Source organism: Elephantulus edwardii, unplaced genomic scaffold (assembly GCF_000299155.1).
Source record: "Elephantulus edwardii isolate Elephantulus edwardi_28Jun2011 unplaced genomic scaffold, EleEdw1.0 scaffold00067, whole genome shotgun sequence".
Taxonomy (NCBI): Eukaryota; Metazoa; Chordata; class Mammalia; order Macroscelidea; family Macroscelididae; genus Elephantulus; species Elephantulus edwardii.
In genome coordinates, this window is record NW_006399817.1 from 5,705,238 (window position 1) to 5,716,032 (window position 10,795).

General features: G+C 39.4%; 1 protein-coding gene across 1 annotated transcript in view; it reads left to right on the plus strand.

Annotated features, from left to right (window-relative positions):
• KIAA1467 (KIAA1467 ortholog) overlaps positions 1–10,795 on the plus strand; it is a 55,285-nt gene that overhangs the window by 7,381 nt on the left and 37,109 nt on the right. The window contains exons 2-3 of the mRNA XM_006888474.1: positions 4,822–5,220; positions 8,130–8,228. Of these exons, the coding sequence (XP_006888536.1) occupies positions 4,822–5,220; positions 8,130–8,228 (498 nt within the window). The remainder of the gene's footprint in view (positions 1–4,821; positions 5,221–8,129; positions 8,229–10,795) is intronic.

A 10,795-nucleotide genomic window follows, 5' to 3' on the forward strand; every position in this document is an offset into this window, starting at 1 on the left:
TTTTTCTCAGTCTTACGTGAGTGTACCGTCAAATCGGATCTGACAAGTACAGGAGGAGATTGTCCCTCCTTCCCCGGCAGAGCATCTGGTGGATTCAAACCATGTGCCTCTGGGATTGTAGTTGCAGCTCCTTGCCACTAGGCCACCAGAACTCCCCTTCTTTCTAATCCTTTAAAAAGGCTTGTTCCTTTCCTTGGGAGGCACATGGATAGTCACTCGAGTAGACACTTGAGTATCCTTCTTGGATTTGAATCCTAGACTAACACTTACTGTTTAACTATGGGCCAACTACTTAAACTTTCATTCTTCTGGTTTCCTCATCCCTAAAGTGCAAATAGTAATGTGTTTACCTCCACAAATTGTTATGGAGATTAACCAAATCAGATAAGACCATATTTGCCTAAACAGTGGCATATCACATTATATGAAGAGTTGAGTGGCCTGGATGGTAAGGTCAAGTAGCAACAGAGCTTCTTCAGAGAACAAGTTAGAAGAGGTGGAGGTGTTTAACTTGGAGGTGAGTAGTGGGAGAAGATTGTAGATAAAATTTAACAGTAATGATAGTTATAATGATAACAACAGTATTAGTATGTAACAATAAAAGCTAGATTTATTGAGTGCTAATAAAAAGAAGCATGAATACATTCTCTTATTTAACTCTCATAGCAATCCTGTGACATAGGAATGTTATTCCATTTCATAAACAGGGGAATTGAGACTCAATACAATTAAGAAATTTATTGATGTCTCAGCAAGAAATACAAGATTTTACTCTTGTTGGTCCAGTTGTAAAGAGCTGAGCTCTTAAATATTATATTTCCCTTATGATTAGTATCTTCAAGTATTTGAAAGATTTATATATGGAAGAGGTACTCCAGAAATTAAAACTAGGGCAGATAGTTGATAAGTACCTGAAAATAGACTCTCAACTCAGCATAAGGAATTGCTTTCTGCATTGGAGGGGAGCAGATGTGATACTGGTTCTGTTCATGTGGACAGAATAACTGCTTATTGAAAGTTAGCCAGGAGTTGCCGTTTTGGAATAGGGCGGGAGTAGATTATGGGATCCTCAAATTCTGTTCGAAACCTGGGGCTTTGGGATGCCATGTTTGTTTTCCTCTTGTCAGATGTTTTCTGTTTTTTTTTTTAAAGTGTTAATTTTACAGACCTACTCTGTGACTCTGGAGGAGGATCTTGGCATCCTGCTCCCCTAAAGGTTACAGCTAAGAAGCCCTGTGGGGTAGTTCTTATGGGACCATTATGTTGGGTCACTGACAGTTGAAATGAGCTTGGTAATACCTAACAACAGCAGCAAGCTTCTGTTTGCAAGTTATTATGTGCGATAAGCTGTCTGAGATGTGTTGGCAATGATGTATTCTGATTAATACAATAATATGTTTTCTAAAATAGATATATAAATTGTAAGAGATTTGCTTGAACCTGTACTAACTTTGTGGGTTATTCTGAAAATAGTATTTTAAAATAAACTCCTAATAATCAGTTCATTTTTATTTTTTGCAATTTCTGACTTTAAAAATCAAATACAATAGTTTCTGGAGAAAATTAATATCTGTCAAAGTGAAAATCAATAGAAATGTCTTGTTAACATAATGCCATATTACTTAATATCTTATGTATTTTTTTTGCAAAGTACTTAATGTAGTAAAATAATACTGTGAAAAGTTCATTTTAAAAATGTTAATGCATGATGGAATCCTATGCAGCATGCAGGAGCAATGATTTCGAAAGTTACCACATAACCTGAGAGGAATTGGAGAGCATTATGCTAAGTGAACTAACTCAGTCCCATAAGGACAAATACTGTATAAGACCATTATTGTAGAAATAGAAAGATAACTATTGAAATAGGTATGAGGATCCAAGGGAAGGGGGTAGGAATAGAGGGATGAGGGTGGGCAGGGGATAATCATAGGGCCACACAATTTGAAGGATAGAGGGAGAGGTGGGTAAAGAAAATGGTCAAGTTCCAATGTGAAAACACAATATATCAGAGCTTTATAAGCAAACTGGTATGAAATAAAAATTTACTTTAAAAAAATGTTAGTAAATGCTTATTGATGGAGCATTAGTATTTACTCTAAACTTTTTAGTATCCCACATATGTTGTTGTTGTGTACTGTTGAGTCAGAATGGACCCTCAAGTGGGTTTTCAGAGGTAGTAAATCACAGGGGAGGAGATTGTTCATCCTTCTGCAGAGCACCTGCTAAATTCAAACTGCGTGCCTTTGGGATTGCAGTGCAGCTTTTTGCCACTAGGCCACCAGAGCTCCCTGTCCCACATATGGTCTCCAGAAATGGTTTTATTACTTTATTTCAGTTCTTAAGCAAACTGAGATTATAACATTACATTACCAAAATCCTAGTGATCTTGAAGCAGAGATTAACATCAAGAATTCTTTTTCCTCTTTTTAGTTAGATTGTGTTATCTTTTAATATTTCCCTGTAACAAAATTTTTGTCAAGAGTTTACATTAATTTACCAGGTATTTCCTTTAATAGCTGAAAGTAGAGCAATCCAGTGAAACCTTCTGTAAGAGGAAATGGTGAAAGCCAAAGCAGCAACTACTATTAATATATATGGAAAAATTTTTAGTGTTCCCAGGTCCCAAAAAGAACTACCAAATAACATTAGCATGTAGTGTTCACAGACACAGCTCAGAGCTGTGAGAGTTTGGTGCTGATGTGCTGGGTGTTCCTGGAGAAGGAGCTTCTTCTGCAGCTTGGTGTGTGCCCTGCCTCCTTAATGGCTTGCTGCAAGACAAAGCCTGAACACCAGTTTCAACTTTTTTACCATGAAAGTAAAAATTTCCTTCAATTTCATTCAAGTTAGCAGAAACTGGTACCATAGAGGTCTTCCATAAAAGTGAAGTGGAGTGAGGTGAACTTTTGAACAGCAGGGTTAACTGTAATTCCCCATGAGCAGAAACCTTTTTCTTGGCTTTCACTTGGATACAAAGTGAAATGAAGGCATACAATTATCTAGTCCTTGGTAGTAATGGCCAAGGGATGGCTTGATAGGAGGTGGGTGTGCTACAGCCCTCCTGTAATTTCTACCTCTCAGCCACCCAAATAAACATACAGTCTAAGTAAAAACAGGATGCTAACTATGCAAACCAGCTTCAAGGCAAATGTACATCTACCTTCCATACTCCAGTGCCAGTCCTCCCAATATACCTGCTCAGAATAGCATTTTATAGAGATAAATACTGTTTATAGAAATACCTACTCTGAAAGGGCATTTAGAACCATAGGAAGGCTCTAAAAAGTGAGTTTTCTGTAAAATATTTCAGATGAAGGTTAGTACTTAACTTTCTATGTTGTTTCCATAGAAACAATTGAAAAGCCGTAAATACTGGCCTTAGAAAAACCGTATATGAAGAATTGTTCTGCAAGTTTATCAGGAAAGATTAGGACATTAGAGATCTACGAAAATCTGAGATTTTATACATTACTGTATGGAAAGTTATTATAAGTGAGATCTAAGTAATTTAGTTTTGTTGTAACTAAATAAAAAAAATTGAATTCTGCTAATATCTTTATCTCTTTTTCAAGCTTCTTAAGCTCATGAAGGTGTGTAATACTAAGAACTTAATTTTCTTCATCCTTTCATTCTTACCACTTTGCTAGCATCTATTTTAGAAACTGTTTTTGTCGTGTACCATTGAGTTGGGAGTTTTTACAGGTAGTAAGATGGAGGGTCAAAAAAGGAGAGGAAGACCCCTAACACGATGGATTGATATTATGACTTCAGCAATTGGCTATAGTGTGTCAGAGATGATGAAAATGGTTCAGGATAGGGCAGGGTTTAGGTTGGCTATTCATAGGGTCACTATGAGTCATACTTGATGGACCTAACAACAACAGTAAATTGCATAAAAGATGATTGCCCATTTTTCTCCTGTAGATCAGTTGGTGGATTTAAACTGCATAGCCTTGTGTTAATCTGTGGCCCTCAGGCCTGGTTTAAATTGGTGGGGTTTTTTTTCTGTTAAACGTTCTTCTAAGTGGTATAGCACTGGTCTGTTCTTTTGCTGTACAGAGGTAACTCGTGGTTGCTGTGATGCTAAACACTGTGACACTGATGTGTCAAATGTGATAATGCTTACCCGTGGTGGTACTCCCCCATTAAAAGAAGCTTGGAAGCAGGAGTGGCATCCACTTCTGAAAGAGCTTGCCTCCGGAAACTCTATGAATTTAGAGAAACTATGAAACTTATACAAGTGTTCAGGTCTTTCGTTCATAGGGTCGCTATGAGTCATCTACGACTCGATGGCACTTAACAACAACAGTAGCCTTGTGTTGGCAGTGCAGTTCCACTAAGCTGCCATATACTGCCAAGAGAACAAACAGGTCTAGCCTGGAGAGGGCAAAACTGAGTTGCTATATCATGGCAAGGATTTTGAAGTTCCAGCTCATATACTTTGGGCATGTTGCCAAGAGGTACCAGTTCTTGGAAAAAGACATCATGCTTGGAAAGGTCGAGGGTCAATGCAGGAGAAGAAGACCCTAGATGAGATGGATTGACATAGTGACTGTGTCATTGGGATCAGGTGTTTTAGAGACAGTAAGATTGGCTCAGGAGAAGGCTAAATTCAGAGCTGTTGTTCATAGGGTTACTATGAGTCATAGTTAACTTGATGGCACAAAACAACCATTTTAGAAATAGGCACTAAAGTTCATATTTGATGTAACCTACTTTTTTTGTTTGTATGTTTTCCATGTGTTCACTGTTATTATGCATTTATTTGGGAAGAGTTTCTCCTTCCTAGTTCTCCTTGACTAACTTTTTCCATCTTTTCAGGGAAGAAAAGCCCAGACCTAGGGGAGTATGATCCCCTCACACAGGCTGACAGTGATGAGAGTGAAGATGATCTGGTGCTTAACTTGCAGCAGAAGAACGGAGGGGTCAAGAATGGGAAGAGTTCTCTGGGAGAAGCCCCAGAGCCTGACTCTGACGCAGAAGTTGCAGGGGCTGCAAAGCCACATCTCTCAGAAGTCACCACAGAGCGGTATCCATCAGAGCCCCTTGGGGACCTGGAGCAGAAGGCGACCTCTTCCCTGGTGTCTTACGTGCGCACATCAGTCTTTTTGCTGACTTTGGTGATCTCAATGATCCTGGTGCTCGTATGTGCTTTCCTGATCCCATGCCCCCCTAGAGATCTGCACAGCACTTGGAGTCGCCACTTGGGTCCCCATGGAGGTGAGAGTTGTAGGATTTCCAGCCCTGCTTCTGTAAAACTTCATAGTTTATCTTAGTACTTAGTTCTATTCCAAGTCTTAAAAAAATTAATGGATGTCATGCAGCTTTTCCACCCTGTGTGTGAAAGTGGTTAGGAGGTTCAGATCTTAAATCAAATGAAAGATTAGAAGAGTACATATAGAGAACTTGGGAATTACAACTCTGTTGTGTCTCTGTCAGCATTGATCTTAATTAGACACAGGACATGGCATTGATTTGCTGGATTCCTGCTGTGGTACCAGTACTGTGCCAGGGACATACAAAACTGTAAGAAGTGGTATTTACAGGGAAAGTAGGGCCCAAGACTGGCTGGAGCAGTGCTCTGGTAGGAACCTCATGCATTCATGGATTTTAGAGGCCTAGGAATACAAACAGATTCATCCTGGAAAGGGTCAAACCGGGCTGCTCCTTGGAGGCAAGGATTCTAAGGCTCCATCTGACATACTTTGGACATGTTGCAAGGAGGGACAGGTCCTTGGAGAGGGACATCATGCTTGGTAGGGTGGAGGGACAGTGTAGAAAGGGAAGGCCCCCTATGAAGTGGATTGATTCAGTGGTTGGGGTGATCGGGATGGGTGTGTCGGAGACGGCGTGATTGGCACAGGACAGAGCAGAATTTAGGGCTGTTGTACATAGGGTCACTATGAGTCGCAAGCGACTCGACAGCACATAACAACAACACAACAACCCTTTTAAGTGAAATGATTTAAAAATAATTTTATATAAAAGAGGGTTGCTGCCTTCTTTTTTTTCTGCTGATAGCTAGTGTGTTTCTACCTAAGCAATTCCAGCTGATTCTCTGCATCTAGGTCAAAGATTAGGATTATGTCTAAACTGTTAGTACTGTTAAGTGTCAAATATTTCTTTATAAACTAGATTAGTCTGTGCCCAGGTCCCTTGTATCATCATGATCTAGCAGTATTTTGACTTTGACACTTCTCTGATTCCAATTGAATTAGCTTCTGATAAGTTCTGTGTTTTAACCTTCTCTTAAGGCAAAAATGGAGTGGCTATGATTTATGGTATGTTACTAAAACCACTTCTGTTAATTTCAACTCAGAGTGACCCTATAGGACAGTAGAACTTCCCCACAGGGTTTTCAAAGCATTAAATCTTTATGGAAGAAGGATACCTCATTTTTTTGACAGTGCTCACAGGCTATTTATTTCTTTAAGTTTTACAGAGCAAACTGGGGTGTTGTGTTTTGTTTTTTCTTTAAATTTTGTTTTATGACATTAATTTTAACATCCACAATACAATTGCATTTCCCCCTACTTTCTCTTTGCAAGTATCATTCCCATTAATCCTTTTGTTCTACCTATTCATGTTTTCTGGGCTTTACTTAGGGGCAAGTGCTGCTTTTTTTCAGCATTTACGGCTATTCTGAAGAGTGAGTACTTCTCTGGTGATCTTATTCTCCCCAAAGGCATGGGTGTTGTTTGACTGAAAGTTGAACTATGGAAGTGAGTTTTTTTCCAGGTTCAAAGAGTAACTAAGGACCATAGTCTTGGTTCCATCAGTCTCTCAGTTGGACCAGTAAGCATGTTCTTTTTTTCTGAGTTTTGTTCCACATTTTCCCTAACGTCCGGGATCTTCTACTATGATCTCTTTTAGAGTGATTCATGGTAGTAATGGTAGTAACTGGGCACCATTTAGTTCTTCTGGTCTCAACATTATTTTTTTTAAAAATTTATTTATTTATTTTTAATTTCAATGAACATCTACAGAGATTTTGGAATTCCATTCATTCATTGTTGCACTTTTCTCCCTGCCCACCCCACCCCCAACCCCTGTTTGCTCCTCTCCTTGAAAAGCAAAAGAAAAACTCCTTCATTGGTATACAATTCTGGGTGGTAAGAACCTGCTGCAGTCTCAAAGGCACACTGTTCGAGTCCATATCTCCTTCACCAGAGAAAGAAGGGCAGTCTCTTCCCGTGAGATTTACTGCCTATGGAAACTCTCTGGAAGGTTAGCTATGAGTTGGTTCTGACTCAATGGCATATAAAAACATACATGCTTTCTTTTTTTCCCCTCTTCTTTGTTATGTACAGGGAGAGTCCAGTCATTGTACATTTAGATGGCTGTTTGCAAGCTTTTAAGACCCCTATACTGTATTTTTTCTACAGAGTGATTGGTGGTTTCAAACTGCCCGCGTTTTGGTTAGCAGTTGAATGCCTTAACCATGTTACCTTTGAGTGGGGTTGGAAGTGTAGGCTTCCCTTATGTCTTGGTGAGGAATGAGGGTGTGGGAGAATAGAAGTTTTCTGTTGCCACTTTAGAGGTAGAGAGATAGGTACCTTGTTCAAACAGGCTTCCATTGGCCTTTGCTGTGGATTGGGAGTGATTATGCAGTTTTTTGTTTTCTGTAGTGTTAGTGCAGTAGAGCAGTTATTATATAAAACTTTTCTCTTTTCCCATATTCTTCTCTCTGGCCTTTTGACTACAGAGAGCCAGCTTCCCTAAGGCTTTTAAATATGGAAGCTTCTTGGCATTTTTGGGTTGCAGGCTTCTCCAGTACCCTGTCTAGGATGTAGGAAGCAGAAAGAAAACCCAGGAAACTTATCCGTGTCATTCTTCAGGCCCCAGGACGCTAGTCTGCCTTCTGCTGTCTACCTTTTAATCTGCGTTTCTTTTCTATATAAATATATATGTGTGTTGTGTAGTTTATATGTATATGTGTGTGCATGTGTGTGCATGTGTGCTAAATAATATGTAATAAATAACACAAATATACAATAAATAAAGGGACTTTGGCTATACTTAGTGGGAAGAATTGGGAAAAATAGGTGGCAATGGAAAAGTCAGCCTGGGTTTTCCAGAGAAGAGAACTGATTGATGTTAACTTGCTTCCTTTTCTTTGTGTATATTAGGTGGAGACCTGTCTCCGTTGGAATTGGCTGATGTGAATGGAGATGGCCTGCGTGATGTACTTCTCTCCTTTGTTATGACAAAGAATGACAGTGCAATAGGTAAGAGTTATTTCAAGGTTGTTGTGCTGTTTTTGTGTGCTCCTGTGCTGATCACAGCTCATAGCGACCTTGTTGGACAAGGCATAGGTTTTTCTAGGCTGGAATCTTTACGGGAACACACTTACCAGATCTTTTCTCCCTCGGAGCCACTAGTGGGTTCTCACCACCACTCTTTTAAAGTAGCTTAATGCTTTACCCATCCTGCCAACTCGGTTTTGTAGAGGCTGTCACAGGAGTTTCTTGATTAGCAGCACTGTCAGTTCAGGGAAGCTTCAGAGAGGTCTCCTAGGGGTTACTGCAGGAGAGGTTCTACGGTAAATAAAAAGTCCCCATGAGCTGTCACACATGATGCCTATTACTGGAATGTTCTGCCCATTACTCAATCTCACTGCACACAATCATAGGGCATTCTTAGTGGCCACCCAAGGCTAGTGAAGAAACTGAGATCCAGTGAGCTGGTGACATACCTACACCCCTTCAGTGAACATCATCAGTTCTCAGGTGTCCTGAGTTTTCTTATCTTTAGTTTTCAGTTGACTCTTAAATAATAAACAGTGACTCTATCTTACCCTCCCTTCTACCCACAGACTGAAACTTTTGTTTACATACTTGCATATCTTTACACACATCACACATCTTGGCTGGGTATTTTCTGTTCACCTCTCCTGATCTGCTTCCCTCTGCTCTCTGAGAGTCTGACCTGTGTGGATTATAGTAATCAGTTCCTTTATCAACCAGCTTCCAGTTGGATTTGGCCAATGATAAGTTCAGCAAATGGAAGGGAATAGAGTGAGGAAGTGTTACCTTAGAATGGCTACAGGCTTGACCACAGGATATAGTTCCTCTTAAGCTGGTCCTCTTTATTACTTCCTTATTCTGAATTCCTATAATTGATTAGTTTCTTTGTCCCTCCTTTGGTCCAAGAAATGTAAATAGTTCTGAGAGACTGTACTGCTTTTTGTAATTTCCCTAAACTCTGACCACATCTTTGTAAATAGTCTCTTCATTAAACTTTTAAGACTTAACTCTAGTTGAAGGTACTTTTTTTCAGGACTCTAATTTAAAGGAAAAAAGTTCCATTTTCAGCATGCATATACATGAGCTTTTGGTTTGCCTGTATCCCCCATTAAAGTGGACTAGAACTGCAGTCTGAACACTGTACCGGACCTTGAATCAGGTGATCTCATATGTACAACGGCTCGATAGGGTTTTCTTGACTATAGTCTTTATGGAAGCAGTTTTTAGGTCTTTTCTTCTGCAAAACAACTGAGTGGGTTTGAACTTTAGCTTAGTAGTTATTTGTAAAATAATTGCATACTCAGGTCCCTAAGGATGCCCTAGTAAGTACTTTTAAATAATTCAGTCCTTGGAATTATTAGCTATGTATATTTTAGTGACTTCTAAACCATGTGACTCTTTAATGTTATTAGTTGTGATGTGTTGTCTAGTTGTTTGCAACTCATAGCAACCCTACAAAAGCTCTGAATCCTATTCTTATCTTGAGCCAGTTTCATTTTCTCCGACATACTATCCCCATTACCCCAGTCACTGAGCCAATCCATCTCATCCAAAGTCTTCCTCTCTTGTGCTGTCCCTCCACCCTTCCAAACAAGATGTCCTTCTCCAAGGACTGGTCCCTCCTGGCAGCATGCCCAAACTATGTGAGACTAAGCTTCAAAATCTTTACCTCTAAGAAATCATTAGGCTTCTGTAGAAGTAGTTTGGGTAGAGAATTTTTTATAGCTCAGGAAATTGATTTTTCTCTAGTTTAGCTTTGATTATAGCTTTTCTTGCCTATAACTCATTCATTGGCTTCTGAAATAAAAATTTCCCTAATTCACTTTTACTTTCAATCATTTTAATCATTTGGCATTCCCAAGACTTATAATAGCAAGGACATAGGAGTTGGGTTTTTTTTTTTTAAAAAAAGAATTTATTCTGACTTATTTACAAAGTTTGAATACATTGTTTCTCACAAAAGATCCTTCCCATTTCCTTTACCCCACCCACCCATGAATTGTGCAACCCTATGATTAACATTCTACCTTCCCCCTCCTCACCCTTCTATTTCCACCCGCCTCCCTCAGTCTTGGATCTTCGTACTCAATCTACAGTAATGGTTTTATACAGTATTTGTCCTTGTGGGACTGAGTTATTTCACTCAGCATAGTATTCTTCAGCCCCTCCCAAGTTAGGTAGTAATTTACAAAATCATTGCTCCTATGTGCTGCATTTTATTCCACTGTATGAATGTACCACAGCTTCTCAATCCATTTGTTTGTGGTTGGACATCTGGGCTGTTCCCATGTTCTTGCGATGGTGAATAATGCTCCTATGAATATTGGTGTACAAGTTTCCATTTGAAACTCAGTTTTCATTTTTTCAGGGTATATTCCAAGTAGTGGAATAGCTGGGTCTTATGGAATTTCTATGTTCAGCTTTTTGAGGAAACTTCAAACTGCCTTCCAGAGTGGTTGTACCATTGCACAACCCTGCCAACAATGTAACATAGTTCCTATCTCACCATATCCTCTCCAACATTTATTACTTGCTGCTCTGTTCAACTT